This window comes from Fomitopsis serialis (assembly GCF_022376445.1).
Source record: "Fomitopsis serialis strain Sig1Antser10 chromosome Unknown B0H18scaffold_2, whole genome shotgun sequence".
Classification (NCBI taxonomy): Eukaryota; Fungi; Basidiomycota; class Agaricomycetes; order Polyporales; family Fomitopsidaceae; genus Fomitopsis; species Fomitopsis serialis.
The window spans coordinates 1,215,080-1,235,524 of record NW_025954962.1 but is presented as its reverse complement, the minus strand read 5'-3'; the positions used below and the strand labels follow the sequence as shown (position 1 = coordinate 1,235,524).

At 57.6% G+C, this 20,445-nt stretch overlaps 10 protein-coding genes across 10 annotated transcripts; 3 read left to right on the top strand and 7 right to left on the bottom strand.

The window, feature by feature from the left end:
- Nucleotides 1-370: 370 nt before the first annotated feature.
- Nucleotides 371-1,980, bottom strand: B0H18DRAFT_1113314 (ATPase V1 complex subunit C; the record flags this gene model as incomplete). Its single annotated transcript, XM_048032925.1, has 8 exons — nt 371-583; nt 641-778; nt 844-937; nt 989-1,150; nt 1,230-1,328; nt 1,388-1,479; nt 1,531-1,782; nt 1,834-1,980. The coding sequence occupies 8 exons, from the start codon at nt 1,978-1,980 to the stop codon at nt 371-373; spliced, it is 1,197 nt and encodes a 398-aa protein (XP_047900575.1).
- An 82-nt stretch (nt 1,981-2,062) lies between these two features.
- Nucleotides 2,063-3,793, top strand: B0H18DRAFT_1206321 (Rhodanese-like domain-containing protein). The gene is made up of 6 exons (XM_048036168.1): nt 2,063-2,439; nt 2,492-2,532; nt 2,582-2,774; nt 2,831-2,918; nt 2,965-3,412; nt 3,465-3,793. The coding sequence occupies exons 1-6, from the start codon at nt 2,115-2,117 to the stop codon at nt 3,516-3,518; spliced, it is 1,149 nt and encodes a 382-aa protein (XP_047900574.1). The 5' UTR covers nt 2,063-2,114; the 3' UTR covers nt 3,519-3,793.
- B0H18DRAFT_970851 (uncharacterized protein) lies at nt 3,771-5,128 on the bottom strand. Its single transcript, XM_048043745.1, has 4 exons — nt 4,814-5,128; nt 4,578-4,755; nt 4,033-4,521; nt 3,771-3,961 (listed from the first exon to the last, which is right to left on the bottom strand). The coding sequence occupies exons 1-3, from the start codon at nt 4,908-4,910 to the stop codon at nt 4,098-4,100; spliced, it is 699 nt and encodes a 232-aa protein (XP_047900573.1). The 5' UTR covers nt 4,911-5,128; the 3' UTR covers nt 3,771-3,961; nt 4,033-4,097.
- A 1,019-nt stretch (nt 5,129-6,147) lies between these two features.
- Nucleotides 6,148-7,344, bottom strand: B0H18DRAFT_199471 (uncharacterized protein). Its single transcript, XM_048037072.1, has 4 exons — nt 6,950-7,344; nt 6,808-6,897; nt 6,525-6,745; nt 6,148-6,464 (listed from the first exon to the last, which is right to left on the bottom strand). Exons 1-4 carry the CDS (start codon nt 7,068-7,070, stop codon nt 6,219-6,221), a joined length of 678 nt encoding a protein of 225 aa, XP_047900572.1. The 5' UTR covers nt 7,071-7,344; the 3' UTR covers nt 6,148-6,218.
- Nucleotides 7,345-7,525: 181 nt separating this feature from the next.
- On the bottom strand, nt 7,526-8,637 carry B0H18DRAFT_199480 (Ctr copper transporter family-domain-containing protein). Its single transcript, XM_048037073.1, has 4 exons — nt 8,610-8,637; nt 8,122-8,553; nt 7,816-8,070; nt 7,526-7,721 (listed from the first exon to the last, which is right to left on the bottom strand). The coding sequence occupies exons 2-4, from the start codon at nt 8,385-8,387 to the stop codon at nt 7,619-7,621; spliced, it is 624 nt and encodes a 207-aa protein (XP_047900571.1). The 5' UTR covers nt 8,388-8,553; nt 8,610-8,637; the 3' UTR covers nt 7,526-7,618.
- A 1,225-nt stretch (nt 8,638-9,862) lies between these two features.
- On the bottom strand, nt 9,863-11,159 carry B0H18DRAFT_970832 (uncharacterized protein). Its single transcript, XM_048043744.1, has 2 exons — nt 10,536-11,159; nt 9,863-10,481 (listed from the first exon to the last, which is right to left on the bottom strand). Exons 1-2 carry the CDS (start codon nt 10,890-10,892, stop codon nt 10,239-10,241), a joined length of 600 nt encoding a protein of 199 aa, XP_047900570.1. The 5' UTR covers nt 10,893-11,159; the 3' UTR covers nt 9,863-10,238.
- A 577-nt stretch (nt 11,160-11,736) lies between these two features.
- Nucleotides 11,737-12,727, top strand: B0H18DRAFT_970828 (uncharacterized protein). Its single transcript, XM_048043743.1, has 4 exons — nt 11,737-11,808; nt 11,868-12,377; nt 12,437-12,592; nt 12,644-12,727. The coding sequence occupies exon 2, from the start codon at nt 12,157-12,159 to the stop codon at nt 12,358-12,360; it is 204 nt and encodes a 67-aa protein (XP_047900569.1). The 5' UTR covers nt 11,737-11,808; nt 11,868-12,156; the 3' UTR covers nt 12,361-12,377; nt 12,437-12,592; nt 12,644-12,727.
- Nucleotides 12,728-13,784: 1,057 nt separating this feature from the next.
- Nucleotides 13,785-14,336, bottom strand: B0H18DRAFT_1113309 (uncharacterized protein; the record flags this gene model as incomplete). Its single annotated transcript, XM_048032924.1, has 2 exons — nt 13,785-14,033; nt 14,121-14,336. The coding sequence occupies 2 exons, from the start codon at nt 14,334-14,336 to the stop codon at nt 13,785-13,787; spliced, it is 465 nt and encodes a 154-aa protein (XP_047900568.1).
- A 1,031-nt stretch (nt 14,337-15,367) lies between these two features.
- On the top strand, nt 15,368-16,219 carry B0H18DRAFT_199311 (Rhodanese-like protein). The gene is made up of 3 exons (XM_048037071.1): nt 15,368-15,700; nt 15,754-15,989; nt 16,043-16,219. Exons 1-3 carry the CDS (start codon nt 15,467-15,469, stop codon nt 16,110-16,112), a joined length of 540 nt encoding a protein of 179 aa, XP_047900567.1. The 5' UTR covers nt 15,368-15,466; the 3' UTR covers nt 16,113-16,219.
- A 503-nt stretch (nt 16,220-16,722) lies between these two features.
- B0H18DRAFT_1081654 (uncharacterized protein) lies at nt 16,723-20,244 on the bottom strand (the record flags this gene model as incomplete). The annotated part of the gene is made up of 10 exons (XM_048031424.1): nt 16,723-17,136; nt 17,192-17,409; nt 17,465-17,846; nt 17,896-18,096; nt 18,151-18,609; nt 18,665-18,889; nt 18,938-19,147; nt 19,205-19,489; nt 19,543-19,839; nt 19,897-20,244. The coding sequence occupies 10 exons, from the start codon at nt 20,242-20,244 to the stop codon at nt 16,723-16,725; spliced, it is 3,039 nt and encodes a 1,012-aa protein (XP_047900566.1).
- Nucleotides 20,245-20,445: the final 201 nt, after the last annotated feature.

Genomic DNA, 20,445 nt, shown 5'->3' with positions numbered 1-20,445 from the left:
CATGACTCAAAAGTCGTTCCACCTCGTCCTCATCCTCAGTCCGTTTCATGCAGCCGCACTACTCAGTACTCACGTTGCTCACGCCCATATACTGTGTATCTATGACCTGCTCAATGAAGATACCCATGAGACAGCTCTGCTTAGTTCGCGCGACAGCACGAAATGAGCGTGGTCCCCTTGCCCCTCAAAGAGCATGACTTCAAATCATACGTGTGATGTTGTCGAGTTTATTCGGGTGCACCCACGACGCGATACGCTCGACCGCATCAGCTCAAGAGAATAAGAAGAAATATTCATTGACGTCGTCCATCTCGCTACCACCCGCCTCCAATGCCTTCACCGCGATTCCTCTCCCTCTCTTATGCTCTCCCTACAAAACGATCCACGGCACCTCAAAGAGCACGAAGTCGAAGTACTCCTGCTCCATCAGCGTCTGGTACTCGCCCGCAAAGTCGCCCGTCTCCCCTCCTCCGTCGCCCTTCGCCTTGCCCTTGCCCTTGGAGCTGGGGTTGGCGCGCCGCGAGAGGTAGGCGAGCTGCGCTTGGAGCGTCTGGAGCGTGCGTTTCGTCGCCTTCGGTTCGGGCTGCAAGGGTACGGCGAGAGTTCAGCGATAGGGCGGGAGAAGAAAGACGAGACGCACCTTGATGACGAACCCCGTGTAGGTCGCGGGGAGGCCGTACCGGAGGACGCTCTCGACGAAGAGGCGGAGGACCTTGATGTGCACGAGGAGCTGGAACGCCTCGGAGAAGTTGGTGCGCGAGAGCTGGAGGAGCTCCGTCTGCACGCGTGTATCGACACCGGTGGATGAGAGGATGTAAACTGGGAGGAAAAGAGGAGACGCACCCAGAGCTCCTTCTCGGTCGAGTCTGCGAGCTCGAGCTCTTCGCGCTGCTTGTCTAGCGCTTCGTCGGAGTAGACAAACTCGCGGACGATGTACCTAGCGGGGCGTCAGCGAGAGACGTCCTCAAGGAGTAGCGAGCCCACGCACTTGTTCTCGCGGCACTTGTTGACAAAGTCCTCGTACACCTTCTTGAAGACGACCACCGAGAAAAGCGAGTACTCGTCGTCGGAGGCGATGGGCGTCGACGAGCGGGGGACGATCATGGGCGTCAGACGCTCGTACTTGGTGTTCCAGTCCTTGACGAGGTTCCTGCACGAGCACTGGCCATAAGCGAACTCAACACCCACGATCGGCGGCGGGGCGGGCGGGGAGGACGGGAGGGACGCACTTTGGGACGGCGACGATGACAGTCTGCATGTACTCGGAGTCGCCGATGAAGTGCTCCTTCTTGACGACGTCGGCGAGGGAGCGGACGGAGAGGTTTCCGCTGCGCGGATGGTCAGCATAAGGGTACTGGGAGAGATGCAGGACGGGGGTGGGACAGACGTCTTCTTCCTCTGCATCTGGACGAGGGAGCCCTTGGCGAGGTTGTAGCTGTTGAGCTTTGCCTTCATGACGTTGTCTATTGAAGCCATCTCCTGTGGTGTGCTTCAGCACCGCCTGAATCGCGCGGCTTACACAAGACGGACCTTGTTCAGGACGTCGACCATGTCCCTAAGCGGGCGCTGCACGCCATAGCGGCCGTCGTTCCAGTGCCAGCCGCGGAGGAGGTATTCATCGACGGGCTCTTCGTTGACCTGGACGTGCTGGCGGAGCTTTGTGGGGTCGTTGTTGAGGAGGTTGCGGAGGGTGTCGACGGCCTTTGCGACGGTTGCGGTGAAGAAAGCGTCTGTCTTTGGGAGCTCCTCGGAGAGGCTGATGAGGGACTCTAATGTGCCTGTCTGGTGGAGGGGGGGTCAGCGAGTGCAGCGACCGCGAGAGGGTGGGCCCACCTTGAAGGACGGGACGGGGAGGGGCGCGAGGGCTGCGGTTGCGTTCTTGGAGCCCGCCTGGAGCCGTGCGGCGAGTTCCTGGTGGAGGCCGTCTGCGTCGCCGTCGTGCGGGACGGCGACGAGCCAGGTGCTCTGATCAGACGGCATCGTGCAGAAGAAGCGCGTGGCCGCCGCCCGACGACGCGGCGCGCACAGGGGGCGCAAGTCTCACCCTGGGGTTAGGGTCCCCCGTGTCATCATCCCCCGCGACCTGTCGACCGCCACCACCCTCGCCCGCCAGGATGCTGCCCCGCGCGCTGCTCTCTCCCCGCACGTCCCTCCGCTCCCTCGCCGGCGCCGCCCGCCCGCTCTCGTCTGGCTCTGTCTTTGGCGATGCGTGCCCGCTCACGCTCACCCCCGCCCAGCTGCGCGGCCTCGATCCCCGATCCGTCTCCGTCCTCGACGCGTCCTGGCACATGCCCAGCTCGCCCCGCAACCCCCGCCAGGAGTGGCTCCAGATGCGCATCCCCGGCGCACAGCTCCTCGATCTTGACGAGGTCGCAAGCCAGCACGCTCTCGGGCTCAAGCACATGATGCCGTCCCCAGATGTCTTCGCTAAAGCCTGTGGTGCGTGATACGCCTTTCAGACCTGTGCGTGCGCTCGATCGAACCTGTTCAGAAAACTATGGCATCACGCCCGAGTCGCACGTCGTCATGTACGTCTACAGGCCAGCTACGTCTCTTTCCCGACTCAACGTGCTATAGCTATGACACCCACGGCGTATTCTCGTCCCCGCGCGCCCTCTACATGTTCCGCGCCTTCGGCCACCACCGCTCCTCCATTCTCGACGGTGGTCTCCCCGCCTGGATCGCCTACGGCTCCCCGACCAACAACGGCGACCCAGAACCGGTGCCCACCACCACCTACCCCGTCCCCAAGCTCGACGATCGCGTCGTGAGAAGTGCGTTCCGCCCCCCTTACCCTCACTGTTGTTGACCCAAGCATGCGTGTGAACAGGCTACGAACAGATCGTCGCAAACTCCGCGCTCGACCCGTCGCGCGACAGCCTCGCCGACATCGTCCTCGACGCCCGCTCCAAAGACCGGTAAGCCTTCCCCACGCCGCTCTCCCCTTCTCACACCGCCTCCCAGCTACCTCGGCACCGCGCCCGAACCCCGCGCCGGCCTCTCCAGCGGGCACATCCCCCACTCCCTCTCCCTCCCCTTCGCCTCCCTCCTCAACACCGTCCCCGCGCCCACGCCCGCCCCGCGCACCTCCCTCCCCGTGCCCCCCGCCCAAACCGCCCCCGCGCTCTCCGCGCACCCGCCCCAGCTCGACTCCCCCAGCGCCCGCACGCCGGAGCTCGAGCCGCCCACGGGCGCGTTCCCCTGGGCGCTCCCGGAGCAGTACACGACCCTCAAGACGAGCACGCAGATCCTGGGCGTGCTCGAGGCGGCGCTGGGCAGGGAGCGCCTCGAGGAGGTGCTGGAGGGCCGCAGGGGCGTGGTGGCGAGCTGTGGGAGCGGGATGACGGCGGGCGTGGTGTGGCTGGCGCTGCAGATGGTGGGGGCGAAGGGGGCCCCGGCGATCTATGATGAGGTGAGTGCGTGGGGTGTGGGATCGGGTGGGCGATGCTGATGGTGCGATGTAGAGCTGGACGGGGTACGCGATGCGTCCGGAGAGCAAGATCGAGAAGGCGGAGTGAGCGTTCGGTCGTGAAGGGCCTGCACCGTTGCTTTGAGGAGAGACTACATGCATTGAGTCCGCTCAAAGCCAGATGGATTCGCCGGCGCGCCCGGTCATGTCTCGCCCCATGTTACATGCCTGTCTGTCGGCTATCTAACTTTGTCCTTGAATCGAGTTTGCATTGTACCGACTTGTGGATTTTGTACTACATTGGCTCAGTAGACTTTGGTGTGCCACGGTAAGGCTGTATACCAATCCTCGCTCCACACAACGCTGTCTTGGTTGAAAGTGATCCTAGATGATATGTGTGGTTGAGCAGAGGGTGCTATCATTGACTGTGCGCTACATGAAAGTGCTACGGGTACTAGTGCAGGTGGGCTGGCTACGTGAGGATCGACGAGTGTGATGAATGACAACTACATATGCTAATATTACAATGCGTTTACTTGAGCAGGACTTGGACTACGAGGGAAGGAGCGACCGGATTCATGAGCAAATAGAAATTGAACTTTGAAACAGACCTAGGGACGAACCAGCACCAGACGTCCAGCCGATGGCTTACCCACCGCTGGGGTGCCCTCGCTGGCACCTCTCATCCTCAGAGACGGATGATCCTCAACACACCGGAGAGCCCCCGCCTCCACGCCTGCACGACTCTCTTCCTATTCGCGGGCCTCTTCGCGTCCCTGGGCGACGCGGACCGCGGTGGCGACGGCGACCTCAGCATGCGTGACACCCGCGACACCCGCGACGTTGCCGACGCCGAGCGCGACACCGACCGCTCCCTATGCTCCTTCCCCCGGGCGTCGTCGGGGGGCACCGCGCTGAAGTACACACGCTCGAGGTGCGCGCCCCAGTCCTGGAGCATACCGAAGAACGGCGGGGGCGGCCGCGTGCCCGGGTCCGTGCCGCCCACGAAGGCGGGCCGCCCGGTGTAGTGCACGGAGAGCCGGAAGGCGGGGGCGTGCGGGTGGCTCTGCGCGGTGTGGATGGCGGATCTGCGTTGGAGGGTCACGGACCATCTATGGAGACGGACACGGTGAGCCACGTGCCTATGGTGGAGGGGCACTTTGCTTACCCTTCGACGAGCAGGATGTTATAGCCCGCGCGCGCAGCCTCGCGCAGGAGGCGGCCGCGTGCGGTGAGGAGCGCTGCGGTGACGGGGCTGCGTGCCTTGTCGTCCGGGTGCGGCCGCCGGACGTCGTACGTGCACGACACGTTCACGTTCTCCGAGGCCACCCGCATAATGGGGAGATCTGCCGGCGCCGTCCCGCGTGAGCTCACTTCGCGCGGGAGGAGGCGGGGGCCACTTACCATCAGGGTCGTCGTAGACACACACAGGCTCGACGCTCTTCGAGTCCACGACTTCCCATGCGCCGTCCGAGTTCTGTCGTCCGAGCGGAGGCCACATCCCTTTATGGCTGGGCCACTAATAACGAGGCAATAGAGCGGCCGGGAGCGAGTCGAGGTTGAATTCGGCGTACACGGGAACCACCCGACCAAGAGAACGTTAACCCTGGAGAGCGTTGGATCCGCGCCGGGGGAGGGACGCGGTACCGGAGAAGACCAGGGTACTTAGGGGCGTGGAGGCGATGCTGTCCAGTGCTCGGACAGGCAGGCGGCAGCGAGGCAAGCTAAAGCTTATCTTGCGCGACAAGGGAAGTGGATCTGAACGATACGGACGTCGACGGGAGGGGGGCAATATATTGTATGGCGGTGCGGCGAAGCATTCATAAATCTGTGCAATCTGGCCGGCGGGCGCGCGTGCGCGTGAAATCGGCCTGCGGGCGGATGAAGGAAGGCGAAGGGAACTGCCCCGATCGATCGAGTCCGACGACAAGACATTTACGGGCTGCGATTACGCTCGCCCGCGGCAGAGCCTCCGAGGCTCTGACTCCCCGGCTCCTGTCTCACCCGTCAGAATGTGGCTTGATGACTCTCCTGTGGCTTACTCACCGACAACCTAGTAGTGACACACTATGTTTCATAGTCATCGAGCTGCTCGCGGTGGCCAGTACACGTCCTGGGGCCTACCGACGCAGCCAGTTCCGCAGGGGACCAGCAGACCGACCAAGACACGCAGCACGGTCGTCCCCACGCACCCGGACGTAGGCCGCCATTTGGGACATGCGCAGCCTGCGGACGGGAAGACAGGATGCGTCAGCGGGGTCGACCGCAGCGACAGACTGAGACAGAGCGCCGCAAGCCACGCAGCGAGGCGGCCACTGGGCGGGTCGACTCCCGGGCCACTCCCGGGGTGTCCTCGCCGTGTCATCTTGCTGACGGCCATCGCCCCGCCATCCTCGCGGCCATCGCCTTTTCACATGCTCCCCCTGTCGGCCTTCGGTCCGTCACCGAAGCACCAGGCACCCGTCGCGGTCACGTGCGTGCTTCCGTCTATGAATAGAACGTCGCGACCTCGCGGGACCATAGCCATGGGCCGCAAGTCCACTTACATCGGCTTCGACTCTAGAGCACCACAGGCCCTCTGAGCTCAATATATTTCTGTGCCTAGCATGTATTGTGTATTGTGTATTGTATCCGAGAAGAGTTGCGAAGTTGATGGCTGAGTACTGACAAAAACACGTCTACTTACACCCTCCGTCCAGCCAAGAGGCAGCCACTGATTCAACAATCCCATCATTGTCGCGGACGCAAAGCAAGCGTCATTACTGTACATCTATCCCATTTTACTATCCTGATGCCACGCACACTGGCATCACGCCAAAGCCAGCATACCACCGAGCACGCTTAACAGGATCCCAGAAACACCAACGACGGACTTCGCATCAGCCGCGCTCGACGTGCTGGTCGAGGTCGCGCTAGAGCTTGTCCCCGTCGCGGTGATCGTCGGCGGGGCCACGCCGGAGCTAAAGTAAGTCACGCCAGCATTCGACGTCGCGTTCGTGCACGACACATCGGACGGAATGGAGGTCATGTTCGCCGAAAGTGTGAGGTCCGCACACTGTGTGCGCGCCACGCATCAGTCGGTGCCCACCGTGGACACGAAGAGGCGCCGACGTACCTGGTAGAGCTCGCCGTCACCACCGTCGAAGATGAACTGGATCGTGACGTTCGAGCCGTCCTGCACGCCAGCGATGTTCGCCGCGCCGATGTCGATCGGCGCACAGAACGCGCCCTCGCCGGACGTCTCAAAGTAGTTGACGGCCATCTGGTCGTTGCCCTGCGAGTCCGTGAAGTTGGCGAAATTGTCGGGGTCCGGGACGGTGGAGATAATGACGCCAACTGCCGCGGCGAAAGAGCGGTGTGAGAAGCATGGAAGCGAAGTACAGAGACCTAGAACCCACGTGTCCAGAGCGGATGCTCCGATGTTAGCAAGTAGTACCCATTGCTGAGCGGGAAGACTGTGCGATTCGTCGTGACCTGACCATAAGCGTCTGCAGGCAAAAAATCAGTACGCGGAAAACGGATTGCAACGCACGTACTCACCGCAGAAGGTCAGCTCGTTTTGCATGTTGAACGGTCCTCTAGGGCTAGGATACTGTAGATGGAAGTGTGCTGACACAGCGGACACGAGCGCGCTGAGCACTGCGGCAGTGGCGAAACGCATGTTGGCTTCCTGCAAAGCGGTGAACGTCACGGAAGGCAGAGCTAGGGAGCTGCAGACGCGAGGACGTTCGCAGTGAATGGAACCGAGCAGGAGACGCAGCGTTTATAGAGTCTACGCCACATCCCCAGCGCTCAGCCACCACTCGATGGTGAAAGATTTCTTTCTCGTCTGCTTGCCAGCATTTGGACGCCTGTCGTCTTATCTGGTTTCCGCGGTACACGATGCCATTTCGGACTGTTGCATTAGTGAATGTACATGCCGTCCCTGTCCAAGGAGTAGGACACATCTGAACCTAGCATTGTCGTGGACCTAGTTCGCGGGGGCATTTTGAGACACGCGAGTTGGAAACATTGGGTTGTTCTGAAAAGATAGCGCCGGGTCAAATCATTTCGTTCTATAAACAATCGCGATAATTTCGTCAAGGACATTGGCACACCATTGGAACGAGCAAGCAAGTGGGAGCATGTGAGGAGAAGGTGGACTCGGGAGGGAGTAGAGTGCGGGATCTCGTGTTCAGGAACGTTGTTCGGAAATATCGCCGGTCCCACTCAGTGAAGCAGGTGGCTGTCGCCCGTCCCCAATCTGCCAAAAACCACTTCGCCTAGACCCAGGCCGACGATGATTGAAATGATGTAGGCCGCCTGAAACGTCCTGTGGGAATGGAACGGATAGCTCGTCAGCGGACGCGCTCGACTCGGGAACGGATGCGCGGAGCGCCATCAGCGCATAATGCAGCACCACGTACATGACGGCTAGCATGAGTGTGTAGGCCAGGAACGCCTGAAGGGCGTAGAGAGCGCCGCGGGGGAGATCGTGCGATAGGATGAAGGGCTCGATGGTGCGACAGGCACGGCGAATGGCAGACGTAGGCCCAGTGTACTTGTCCGATGAGCCGTTGGCGCTGACTTCCTCGACGTCGCAGCAAGCATCCTCGTCCTTCGTAGGCGTTGACGTAGCGGACCTCCCGCCGTTCTCCCTGTTTGCCGCGAGAGCGAGAGCTCTGCGCGCATAATGAGTACGCATTGGATCAGTAGAATGCACTGTGCACTACCTCTTCCGCCAGTGCACAGTCAGACGGCTGCGCACAGAAGCAAACCACCGTTCGACAACGGCAAATGCTACAAGGATGATACAAGCCCCAGCGATTGCGCCGTGCGACGAAGGGGTCAATGTCTTGAAGAAGAGGTTGTCACCCCCAGTGAAGTGAAGGTAAGGGACCATCATCATCATGTCGTCCATATTCATCGAACCGGAGGTGGACGACGCCATGGAGGCTGAGGCGGTGGAGGACATTGACATGGACATGGACATATCCATGGTCGCTAGACTTGTCGGTGAAGTGATTGAGGGGAATCGCTAGTGGCTGCGCCCTAAGTAACTTAGACGATGGCGGGTCACGTGCCGACGGGGACTTCCGAAGAGTCGGGCTTGCAGACTCAGAGGATAGAACTGGGCGAACAGAGACCAGACAACCGTACCGACCCTGAGGGCATGAGCATGGATATCCCCAGAAAGACGATGGAAGCAGTGTACACTTACAAAAAGTCCTTTCCAGGGCGAAGAGGACGACCGGCTTCGGATTGCAACGGCTGGATGCTGCGGAGGCACGGCAGCGGAAGCGGCAGGTTGTGAATGCCGCCACGAGAGGAGCGTACAAGGAAGAACAAGTACACGATACACGGCACCTTGACGAGTAGAAGCGGATCTGCAACGAACAGCCCGTGATTGAGGCGCCGAGTGGGATGATAGCGGCTGGTGCGGGTTTCATGATATTGACAAAAGCGAGCTAGACAATTGGTGGGCAGAGGTGGATTCAGAGAACGGCGCTCGCACCTCCTCTGCCCCACTAAGTCAAGATCGTCCGCGTCATACCGATGGCTTACCTTAATGAGGGCATTACAGCATCCCTATCAGGATTCAGACGTAGACGCGGTTATCGCATGTAAGGTGCTAGACTCTGATCTTGCTGTGACACAGAACCGCGCAGGTAAATTGAAAGCGTGCACAGATAATAAGCCATTCAAGATCAAGCACCAAGCGGTGTGCGCAAATGCGATTGGCACAGTTGGTCGAGGTCCTGACTCAGAGAAGTGGTCGAAAGGAGCTTCGTGAGGCTGCGCTCCCACTCATCTCGGGGCATACAGAAAGCGGAGAGACAATCATACACATGGCCAGCGAAGCAAGTAAAAATGAATGAAGTTGGTGGCCGAGCTGTAGTTTGGGAGAAGAAGAGCGGAAGGCGGGATGCGCGCGTCGCCTCAAAGGGTGAGGCAATTGTGCGCGACGTCGGCTGATGCCGAGATCGGTCAGCCACCAGGTTCCAAACGAGCGCTCGTTCGTCCTCTGCCTTGCGGATGCTTGCACAAGATAACATGCATACTGTACCAGGACGACTGACTCGAACTTCTTGTGAAGAACCTGGCGTACGGCAGAAGTTCCGCTCAACTTCTTATACTCAAACGAAAAAGCTCCCGGCAGATGGCAGCTCTCGAAGACTTCGCACTTGAAGCGGCGAGAAGGTATGCATATGCTATGTAGTTGAGCAATCTAAAAGCTCACTGTCGCGTGAGGCGCATCTTCGGGCTGCAAACTGTGATTCCGCCAGACGACGAGGAGCGGGATGTGCAGGTGGCTGGTAAGCTCTACGTGTGGTAGAGCATGACGACGCGAAGGGTGACATCGAGGAACAAGGCACGGACTTGAAGTGAGTGCCTTTATGTCGGGTTCAATGGTGAGTAGTATCACCAGTCTTCGATTTCATTCGCCGACACCGTTTATGAGAGCCTGTGCACAGGACCACAAGTAGCCCAATACAGGTTGGGGCATATTAACAACGGCTATGAACAGACGGGGCGCTGACCGCCGATCACCTTCCTGTCCTTGTCACACCATCGTGAAGCTTAAGGACTTCACATGCAACACTGTGTCCCATCGAAATGACATGGAGTCGCGCGAACACCATGGGTAGTGAGTTATCCTAACTTACGAGGTGCGTAGCGTAATTGGTATCGGAATTTTGACCAGCGTACTGTATACGCACGCATGTTAGCTTTTCATCGACTCGCTCATGACACCGGCACATCCAAAAGGGACCAGCGAGTCATTGATCCATCCAATCCATATTGCGGAACGCGTCATCACAAAATTGTGTATCAAGCTCAAAATCCACTACGCCAAAGCCAGCAGACCACCGAACACGCTCAACAAAAGCCCCCAGACACCGACGATGGCCTTCGCATCGGCCGCGCTCGATGTGCTTGTCGAGCTCGCGCCGGAGCTCGTAGCCGTCGCGCTGAGAGTCGGTGTGACACCAGCGCTGAAGTAGGTCACGCCAGCGTTCGACGTCGCGTTCGAGCAGGATACACTCGACGGGATGGAGGTCAGGCTCTCCGAGAGGGTGAGGTCCGCGCACTACGCAAAACATCTTAGTGTCCATTGCATGCAAAGAAAGGGCACCGAATGTACCTGGTACAGCGCGCCGTCGCCGCCGTCGAAGATGAACTGAACCGTCACGTTCGAGCCGTCCTTGACGCCGTCGATATTCGCCGCGCTGATGTTGAGCGGCGCGCAGAAGGGGCCCTCGCCGGAGGTCTCGAAGTAGTTCACGGCCATCTGGTACTTGCCGCTCGAGTCCGTGAAGTTAGCGAAGTTGTTCGGATTCGCAACGGTGGAGATGATGATGCCGACTAGAAGGGGGAGTGAGCGACGTGCGAGGGAGAATATTGAACGAAGTCTTACGCGTCCAGGTTGGGTGCTCCGTCGTGATGTAGTAGTGCCCATTGTTGAGCGGGAAGGCCGTACGGTTCGTCGTGACGTCGCCATAATTATCTACGACCACGATGTCAGAACGCGAAGAAATTCGATTAGGCGTGTGTCAACCGACCGCAGAAGGTCGGCTCAGACTCCTCCACAAACGGTCCCCGAGGGCCAGGGTACTGCAGGTGGAAGTGTGCCGACACGGCGGACACCATGCCGGCGAGGAATGCAACACTAGCGAAACGCATGTCTTCTCAATTGAGCGGTGATCCTAACGTATTGTCAAGCTAGGGGGGCTCGAGGAACGGGGCGTTCGCAGTGAACTGGGGCCTGGTCTCGAGGAGGATGCGGAATTTATGTAGTCTACGGTAGATACAGCTTGCGCGGTGAAAGAGTTTTCTCTCCTCTATTTGCGCATGCTTGGACGCAATCTTGGCGGGTCACGACCATATTGTGCCCGGCTGGTTCGTGTTGCCGCACGCCGCGTTCCAGCACTTGGCAAACGACTCGGCAGTTTGGCCAACGTCTAAGTGCGACTGCGCTTCGCCGTGTCAATGTCTCCCGTTATTATGAGGGAGTACGAGGATCTCCAGGCAAGCTCACTTTAGGACGTCGACACACGGCAGGACCGGCACCATCACTCCCGGCAGGTGGAAGATGGGTAATCGACTTACGCGCGACCGCCGCAATTATCGATTACGGCCGCTTGGCAACGGAAGGGGCAACTGGTTGTAGTCGTTGGGCCAACGAAAATGGCACGTCGTCACAAGTATCGGTACAAAACGAAACCAATGGGAACCAGGCTTATAGAAAGAGACTTCCTGTCCAGAATTTGGAGTCGGTGTGGTGTCAACACGAACATAAGCCGACCGACGGTGTCACCGTTCCACATCTCAATGAAGCAGATGACTGGATGCGTTTCCGTAAGGATTTAGATGCGTTTTGATGGCTCCAAACCTCAAATCAGTTGGAAGAAGCGCCCGTGAGCCCCGCCGTAAGCAGGTTGAGCATGAATACACTGAAGTCCGACGACTGCAATAGGAAAGGCGGCCGTGATGCCGGCAGCAGCGTTGAGATCGAGATAGTGGGAGAGATGTTTTGCCACAGGCGCGCAATGTCTACCTCTGAAACATCGTGAACGCAGCTCTAACCACGACGATCAAGCAAGGGGGTCCAAACCCCCTTGCTTGATGGAGCCTTTAGAGTCGGTTTGGGAGGCTTCACCGGGTGTCGGCATTTGCCGGATTGCCGTTTCTGGTCAGTCGTTGTCCACGATATGGGTACTGGGCCATGGTGGATTGTGAGGTAGCCGGGTTCGGCGACGCGAGCGATGTTGCGGGTGAGTCTGAGCGGGCGGCCGCCGCCGTCGAAGCGGGTATACACGAGAAGGTGGGCGATACTCGGACGGGCGGCGAGTGAGTCACGGCGAAAGTCGTCGTATCATTGCTTGGGCCTCAAGCTCTCAAGACGTATAGTGCTTATGTATACCGCGACTATTCGAGACGTGAGCCACTACGATACCGTACGGTCATGAGTCAACGAACAAAGTAGGTGAGTGGTGAGCCTAGTACTTGGCACCGGTAATGACTCTGGTGCCACTCTGAGTACAGTTTATAGTGGAATAGAAAGGAGTAGAGTCGAGTCGAGGATGAGTAAGACGAGAGAAAAGAAACATAAAAGAGGAACAAACGACGGATCTACGAGCACAGTGAGCATTGGGCGCTCGCGCGATGTATGCGGGCGCTTATGCTACCCTTGCGATCCCGGTACTTACTGTGCTTCGTTTTTGCGTATGTGTATCAAACTCTTATTTGCAGATGCCTCAAAATGGCGAAGTTATCAAGGAATCATCATGGTTGTCTCATTCTCTGTGTAGTAAGCCGGGTGAGCTCGATTCATTCAAGTAGCCGTTGGGTGCGAGAGCTTCAAGTTCAACGCGCCGGCGCGCGAGCTCGGGCTTCGGCCCAAGTCACTTGAGCTGCGCCCAAGTTCGCGAATGTTCATGAACTCTCGGTACTACTGAATCATCTAGCCACTACGTGTGTTCCATGTGGCTGAAAAGCGACACGAGTCGGCAGTTAGCTGCCATGTAAGTTAGTCGAGAAGGGACGACTCACAGTGACACCGTCCAATGAGCAACAAGTTGAACAGGTCACCACGGCCGGGCATGTCATATTCAAAGAACTGAAATATTGTCAGTGAGCTCGTCACAGCCTGTGACTCTATGGTTAGCAATTTCTGTCAGACACAGCACCCTGGCCGAGCGCAAACAAGTTGGCTACACCCTTTCGCCACTGCCACCGCCGATCCCACCACTGGTCATGCAACCGCCTGCGCTCGAAATCTGTATGTAATGCTCACCGCTGGTCGTGCACTGCGCCGAAGCATTGGCAATGAGGTCTTCGCAATGATTTCGCTTTGATTCCATTGTTGACTAGTATTGGGTATCCGGTCCATTCCTCGTGCGATGGACGAATACTTACAGCAACCATGACACATATGGCTCGAAACAAATGTATTACTCACAGCTCCTTGTGCCATTGCACACACACACACCCTTTATTTGTAGTGCGAGGCATACCAGTACGCAAGGGAGGCCACCGTGAATCCAGTAGCAGGTGAAGAATACCTGTCTTGGCTTCTAAACATGTGTTACGGATCTGGAATGCGGCTCTAAACTACATTTAGACTCCGCCTGAAGCCGGTTAGAGCCAAAGAAACGTCCCTAAATCCTTACGGAAACGCATCCACTGTCACCAGTTCCCAATCTACCAAAGAAGACTTCGCCCACACCCAACCCAACGATGATCGAGATGATGTACGCCGCCTGGAACGTCCTGCAAGAATAAGTAAAATGACCAAGTCATCATCAGCATGCGCGCTCGACTCGGGAACGAATGCATGGGGCCAACATGGGGCGCCATCAAAACGCAACATGCAACCTGACGCACATGACAGCTAGCATAAGCGTATAGGCCAGGAACGCCTGGAGGGCGTAGAGAGCGCCACGGGGAAGATCGTGCGATAGGATGAAGGGCTCAATGTTGCGGGAGGCACGGCGAAGGCGAATGAGTGCCTGCTGTGCTTGACCGATAGACTGTCGATGTTGACCTCCTCCACATCGCAGCAAGCGTCCTCGTTCTTCGTAGGCGTCGAGGTGGTGGACCTCTCAGGGCTGTTGTCCTGTTTGCTGCGATAGCGAGGGCTCTGCTCAGCGAGATCAGTACCAATGATACGATGCGTTGACAACATCTACTACCTCTGACGCCAGTGAACAGTCAGGCAACTGCGTACAGAAGCAAACCAACGCTCGCAGATAGCGAAGGCTACAAGGACAATGCAGGCACCAACTATCGCGCCATGCGAGGAAGGGGTCAACGTCTTGAAGAAGAGGTTATCACCTCCGGTGAAGTGAAGGTAGGGAACCATCATCATGTCGTCCATGTTCATCGAGCCGGAGGTGGACGACACCATGGATGCAGAGGCGGTGGAAGTCATTGGCATGTCCATGATTGCAAGAGTCCTCGATGAACGACCAAGTGTCGCCACTGCGACGCCCTAGATGGCAGCCCAGCACGTGCACGCGGCGATTTCCGAGAGGGACAAACAGACACAAAGGCTTGGGTGGCAGAGGATTCGCGGGCAGTGCGCCGGCAAAGACGCCGGACGGTGAGACATCGACGGGCAGTGAGTACGGCCAGATTGCCCGGTAACTCTAGTCCTCGCAATACGAACCGGGGTGGAGGCGGTCGGCAGCGACAGCAAGTTTAGTGAGGTTGATAACCACCACTTGTAGGCGGAGACGTGCAAACGTCTACGATAGAGAGCATCTCTGAGCCGCCAGCGTCTGACACTGTTTGACGAGCATTGACAAAGAGGGACTAGATGATTGGCGGGCAGGGGAGGATTCGGAGAACGACGCTCGCACCTCCTCTGCCCGAGTGAGCCAAACACTAAGATCTGATGGCCTACCTCCATATGTGCATTCTGGCATTCCAGAGCACTGACGTAGCTGAAAGCTGAACGCGCACACCAAACTGTGAGATGCAAGATGGGTGAGATGTGCGCGGAGGACAGCGTATGCTGAAATGAGTGCCAACAACGAGAGTCAAGCTGAGGACAGCTGTGTGAACGTGTTCGGCGGCCGATGTTCGCAGCAGCGAGTCAACGCCTACGGTAGTGAGTGTCAGCAGAATTCGGGACGAGCTTCGTGAGGCTGCGCTCCCACTCGTCCCGGCGCATGCAGAGCAAAGCGAAAATCGCACCGATTATCGAGGGCGGGCAGGCTAGAAGGACGGGGGGTGGAGTGGCATGTAAAGGGAGAGAGCAGAGAGGCTGGGAGGAGAGGGAAGGACGGGAGGGCGTGACTGCACTGCGTGCTGTGAGGCAATTGTGCGCTGGCCAATCGTGAGATCGCGCGGCCGCCGGAGCCCCCAGGAGCACCTGTGCAGGACCCGGGCCACCGGCCCTCGGTCACCTGACCGTGTCTCCGTGACGCCATGTGCGGGCGATGGTGGTGACAGAATTCGGAATCCACGCCGCCGCTCTCTAACCAGGCCGCTCGCTGCCCATCGGCCTGTCCTCTTGCGCATCTCCTCATATCCATTCCTGTGTTCCTGTCATTCCCATAAAATTTCGCCATGTTTCGAGTTGCGCTCTCACGAACCGCGGCCATGGGCCTCGCACGCTCAAGCCCCGCGTTGAGCGCGAGGGTCGCCCTTCCTCGCCTGGCCCCCGTTGTGCGCTTCAACTCGACGAAGCCCAAGTCCGAGCTGAAGAAGCAGCTTGATGCCCAGGATGATTTGCGCCGAGACTGGGACGCCCGGATACTCTCGTACGAGGAACTCAAGCCGAAGACCCAGCAACCCAGTCCGGTAGGGTTTGTTCATTCCCATCACCTTCCTGAGCTCATAATTCAGTTGTTCAGGACAAGTACTTGATTGATGTTCGGGAGCCAGATGAGGTACTTCAGGGTTCTATCCCTTCGTCGGTGAACCTCCCGCTGTCCGGCATCCCCAACTCTCTCCACCTGGATGCGGCAACCTTCAAGCAGAAGTTCGGGTTTGAGAAGCCGAGGCATGATCAGGAGGTTGTATTTTACTGCCGTAGTGGCAAGCGGAGCGCGACCGCATGCGACCTAGCAAAGCGGAACGGCTATACGAAGTATGCGTTGTTCCCTGCGATCAGTCATCGAGCTGAACTCACTCCCTCTGCAGCATCTTCAACTACCAGGGCTCTTGGCTCGATTGGACGTCACGAGAGGGCATCAAGCCCCCTTCATCCTGAGTGGACTTGAGGATGTAACACGTGCATAGCAGAGCAGCACATTACCGGTTTACCGACTAGCCTGCTCATTCTGAATGCGTTCGACATTCATCATGTTATCCCGCACGAGACGAACATCTCATCGAAATCAGGGGTTGTAGTCGAACCGTGTGGTACACACAACAGGGAGCTCAGGAAGCAATATGTATAACACGAACCAGCCCACCACCGGATGTCATCCATATGATACATGTATCGGACGCAGGCAGGACAGCGTTGACACCATAAAACTAGCAGACGAGCGATGAGTAGATAGAGGGGATGGCACTCTATAATAAGGCATGTGTAGTGTAAGATGGGAGCAGTTCGAGCAGGACAGAGGGACGGGATGGGTTGTGCTTAGTGAAATTGAGAGCAAAGGGGCGGAGATGATGCGTTGTAGCTTAATGAGATAGATAGAGGGAACTGAACGGAAGACGCCACGGCACTGGTCCGTAATTGTCAAGTCCATGGATTTTGCTCATGTCGAAGTCGAAAGCATTTTGAGTCGAGAGTGGCACCGTAATTTCCGCCAAAGAGGGAAGCGTCGAGCCTCCCAACCGCAGCTCAGGCAGGGCGATGTTCAAGCAGCTTAGAGACCGAGGTTGGAGATGACCCTCGTCACCTCGTCCATGCTTTCCTGATCCATGCCGAGCGCGCCGCGGTTCATGGAGTGCTCGCTGTTGCCCACCACAGCGCCACGCGAGCCCGAAGGCGGGCCATACACGCTGGGGAACAACGGCACAGTTGCGGAGATTGGGCTAGAACTTCCACCGGTGCCTGTGCCAGTGCCCGTGCCCGTCTCCGGGGAGTCGGGGCGCGACAGACCTGAGGAGCGAGGGACCTCGTTGATGCGTGTCAGTGAGTAGGTTAGGTCGAGGGACTGAGCGCGGTTCGTGAGCGACCTAGGCTTCGCCAGCTGGTCTTTGAGCTTGGCCTCTAGCAAGGAGTCAGAGCCACGCTTGAGAGAATCCTCGCCTCGAGCACGAGAAGGTACGCCGGAGCCCTATATCCGCGGTCAATGACGTATTCAAGACACCACCTGACATGAGGAGACTTACAATCGGAGGCAGAGGGGTCCAGTAATCGTTAGCGTGGGCTGGAATGTAGTTCGTCTGCGTCTCATAATCGTCTTCTTCTTCCAAATGGTAGATGTATGAAGGCGCCGGGGAGTGATGAGTGTTGTTGTGGAAGAGGGCCTTGACATCTGGCGATGAGCTCGCAAGACGCAGACGCCTGTCAATCATAGCCTCGGAAGGACGTCCAAGATCGGCCGAATCTGCGCCATTGGTTAATTTGCGGGGAACTAGAAAAACTGCGAAGAGGACACTTACTTTGGTGACGAGTCCTTGCCGTAGATAGAACCTTGCTGTCGAAGTGCGGGAATGCGTCCGTGAAAGAGTCGGTGCGCTGGTGAGTGCGGGACGTCGCAGACGGATAGACATGGGCGTTATGGCTAATCAAGAATTGTTCGAGCATCTCGCGGGCAGTAACCAAGAAGTCGCTGTTGCTTCGTTGGCATCTGAACTTGAAGGAGCAATCGGACGGCGCATCCACGCCCGGTCCAGGAGAAGGAACCTTCACGTTGGGCGAAATGACCACTTGCAGCTCGAGCTTGACTTGGTCGGTGAAAGCGGCGAAGTCAGGGGAAGCGCAGATGCGAGCAAGTTCGGGGTGAGCAGGCACAGCCATATCGGCCTCGAACGGTACATGGTCCTGTCAAGATGTTAGTGTGTCAGCTTGAGAAGGCGTGCAAATTACTCACGAGCAGCATAGTTGCGGCGATATGGACCTGAGACTCTGGCCCGAATATCGTAACAAGATCCGATGCAGTCTCCTTGTCCGGGAACCGGATTTGGGAGTTCGTCTTCGCCTCAATGTCACGGATGAAGATACTCTTCTCGCCAAGCAGCGTACGATGATACTTGCGATGAATGGAGACTGTCTCGTTAATATAATCCTTGTCCTGCAGAAGTGCATCAGTCACGAAGCATGACGGCGCTGAAGACGTGGGATATACCTTCGGATTTACGAGTTCCATGACGGACTGCTTGAGGTTCTCTAAATTCATGGCATTCTTCGCCGGGGTCCTCGCAATGACGTTGTCCTCGTTGTCGTTGTAACCGCCGGTGGCCGCGAACTCCTCCGCGTTTGAGAACTTCACGTACACACCATACTTCTTCATGATACGCTGAATGCTGCGACCTCCGACACCAATGATGCGCTTGTGGTACGACTCTGGGACGTGGAAGGATATTTCGGCGGGCAATTCCTCCTGCAGCAAGGTTAAGCCCTGCAAGACTGATGCGTCGTTGCCCGAGATGTCGATGAGGAAGTTGTGCTCGTTGAGGGTCTCGAACTTGATCTTGACGTTCGTAGTCTGCATGATCTTATTGATTTTACCGTTCTTCTTGCCACTGATAAACTCGCGGTGCTCGTTGGCCAACTCGATCTGGAATCGAATCTCATGGTGGAATTGCTGTACAGGACGTATTGAGCTTCGCATTCGAGATCGAAGATGTAGATGCTCTCACCTTGACGATTTCGAGGTCGAGGAGCATGGTGACCGCTGCCCTCACTTCGTGCTCTAGACCGTGCATCTCGAAGCACATACCCTTGAAAATGACTTCCGCGCCAGATGCGAAGGATATCGACTGAAGGATCGTCGTGACCTGCGTCGGGTTCAACGTAGCCGAGGGCATCAAGACGTTGAACTGAGCAGGGAGCAGCCACAGAGACGCGACATAGAATTGACAAGCCTGCGAAATATAAGACACCGTATACAGAAGGTAGGAGCGTGCACATACCAGCTGCATGACAGCTCGAATAGTCCTCTGAATGTTCACCCTGTGGTCGCCATACACGGTCATAAGACTGTTGGCGCTACCAACGGCTGGGAACTCGATGTAGGTAGCGTTGTCGTGCATGAGTGCTTTGAGATCATCGGCGCGCTCCGTGATCATCCAATCCATTTTACGGGGCAGCATAGCACTATCCTTCGACAAGATCTGCTTGCTCTTTTGACAACGGTGGTGTCAGCGAGTACAAACTAAATCGAGCTTGAGACGGCATACCTTGGTCATTGCCACTTGAACGAGCATGTCACGCGCCCGCTGGACGCCGAAGAACTCTCCAGTGATCCAGATGGTGTTAGCGTTCAGTTTAGCAATTTGCACAGATGGCGACGCATTGGCGCGGGGTTGCCCGAAGTCGGGGCCAATCATGCCCTGCAACGGGGAAGGTAGATAGATGTTCGTCGCGGTCTCCTCCTGGATGGACTGAAGCACGGAGCGCTTCCTACCCGCAACGACAGCGTGAAACGAGCGCTCAATCTCGCAAGCTTCGGCGTGCAGACCGCTCTGTGAATACAATCATTCAATTTCAGGTCACTTAAGATATCAATCCCACGCACCAGCTCGTCCAGCATCACCAGCAGCCGGACGCGAGCCAGGTCGACAGAGTCGCCATTGCCTGTGATCACCAGCTCGCAGATACGCTCCGTCTCCAGGCCAGACCACCCAGCGCTATTACTGATTCCGTCGGGCAGAGTACGCGTAGACAGCGGGAGAGCACTTTGCACAACCGCAATGTGGGCGAGTGTCTGGGAGGCGATGTCGTCCAGGCGCCGACGCACTTCTGGCTTCAAGGCCGGCTTCGAAGCGATCGAGTCGAGGATGTCAGAGCGCGCCAACTTGATGCTGGCGCGATTCTGAGCGAACGATTAGCACGGATCGAGTACGACGCGCAGTGAAGCTAGCCGGCTCACTTGGGTAGGACAGTCCTTGAGAATGAGTCCCCTAGCTACCATGACCTGCTGGTACACCCCTGAGATCTGGAAGTTCCACGCGCGGCCCTGGTCTGCGGAAGCGAAGGAGACATGCACGCCGTGGAGACTCATGGCTATCATGGCAAGCTTTTGTACCTCTTCATAGTTCGGTGAGGACACAGTCGCCTGCGCATCGGGATAATTATTGTTGGGGGAGTACTGTTGAAGGGACGAATACGACCCGGCGCGCCTGAGTTCGTTCGCGGCGGGGAATTCAAGAGAGTTGGTGGGTGAATGAGCGGGTCGTGAGCGGCGGGGGTAAGTAAATGATGTGGTGTAAACCTCCATTGTCCTTGTCCTGTCGGTAGATGGGGTGTAATACAGTTGTCGGGGGAGTTAGGGACACAGCGCGGGTATGAGGTAGCTTGGGGGTATGGACAAAGTGGTATCCGGGCAGGCCCCGCGCAGCCTCGGGAAAGAGAGGAAGGAGGCTGGTCGTCGACAGAAAACAAGGAGAGACAGGCCAAGATATAGGTCAAGGTCGAGGTC

What these genes read in the sequence shown, in the direction of transcription:
- B0H18DRAFT_1206321 (XM_048036168.1), top strand. Translation starts at nt 2,115, where the DNA reads ATGCTGCCCCGCGCGCTGCTCTCTCCCCGCACGTCCCTCCGCTCCCTC. An exon ending in TGTCTTCGCTAAAGCCTGTG is followed by an intron (nt 2,440 to 2,491) that starts GTGCGTGATACG and finishes GAACCTGTTCAG; the next exon opens with AAAACTATGGCATCACGCCC. An exon ending in CGACGATCGCGTCGTGAGAA is followed by an intron (nt 2,775 to 2,830) that starts GTGCGTTCCGCC and finishes GCGTGTGAACAG; the next exon opens with GCTACGAACAGATCGTCGCA.
- B0H18DRAFT_199480 (XM_048037073.1), bottom strand. Translation starts at nt 8,387, where the DNA reads ATGGATATGTCCATGTCCATGTCAATGTCCTCCACCGCCTCAGCCTCC. An exon ending in ACTGTGCACTGGCGGAAGAG is followed by an intron (nt 8,071 to 8,121) that starts GTAGTGCACAGT and finishes TTATGCGCGCAG; the next exon opens with AGCTCTCGCTCTCGCGGCAA. An exon ending in ACACTCATGCTAGCCGTCAT is followed by an intron (nt 7,722 to 7,815) that starts GTACGTGGTGCT and finishes CCATTCCCACAG; the next exon opens with GACGTTTCAGGCGGCCTACA.
- B0H18DRAFT_970851 (XM_048043745.1), bottom strand. Translation starts at nt 4,910, where the DNA reads ATGTGGCCTCCGCTCGGACGACAGAACTCGGACGGCGCATGGGAAGTC. An exon ending in TGTCTACGACGACCCTGATG is followed by an intron (nt 4,756 to 4,813) that starts GTAAGTGGCCCC and finishes CGGCGCCGGCAG; the next exon opens with ATCTCCCCATTATGCGGGTG. An exon ending in AACATCCTGCTCGTCGAAGG is followed by an intron (nt 4,522 to 4,577) that starts GTAAGCAAAGTG and finishes CCGTCTCCATAG; the next exon opens with ATGGTCCGTGACCCTCCAAC.
- B0H18DRAFT_970832 (XM_048043744.1), bottom strand. Translation starts at nt 10,892, where the DNA reads ATGGCGACGTCACGACGAACCGTACGGCCTTCCCGCTCAACAATGGGC. An exon ending in GCGACGGCGCGCTGTACCAG is followed by an intron (nt 10,482 to 10,535) that starts GTACATTCGGTG and finishes TGTTTTGCGTAG; the next exon opens with TGCGCGGACCTCACCCTCTC.
- B0H18DRAFT_199471 (XM_048037072.1), bottom strand. Translation starts at nt 7,070, where the DNA reads ATGCGTTTCGCCACTGCCGCAGTGCTCAGCGCGCTCGTGTCCGCTGTG. An exon ending in AAACGAGCTGACCTTCTGCG is followed by an intron (nt 6,898 to 6,949) that starts GTGAGTACGTGC and finishes TTTTGCCTGCAG; the next exon opens with ACGCTTATGGTCAGGTCACG. An exon ending in GGAGCATCCGCTCTGGACAC is followed by an intron (nt 6,746 to 6,807) that starts GTGGGTTCTAGG and finishes TCGCCGCGGCAG; the next exon opens with TTGGCGTCATTATCTCCACC.
- B0H18DRAFT_970828 (XM_048043743.1), top strand. Translation starts at nt 12,157, where the DNA reads ATGTTGCGGGTGAGTCTGAGCGGGCGGCCGCCGCCGTCGAAGCGGGTA.
- B0H18DRAFT_199311 (XM_048037071.1), top strand. Translation starts at nt 15,467, where the DNA reads ATGTTTCGAGTTGCGCTCTCACGAACCGCGGCCATGGGCCTCGCACGC. An exon ending in AGACCCAGCAACCCAGTCCG is followed by an intron (nt 15,701 to 15,753) that starts GTAGGGTTTGTT and finishes TCAGTTGTTCAG; the next exon opens with GACAAGTACTTGATTGATGT. An exon ending in AAGCGGAACGGCTATACGAA is followed by an intron (nt 15,990 to 16,042) that starts GTATGCGTTGTT and finishes CTCCCTCTGCAG; the next exon opens with CATCTTCAACTACCAGGGCT.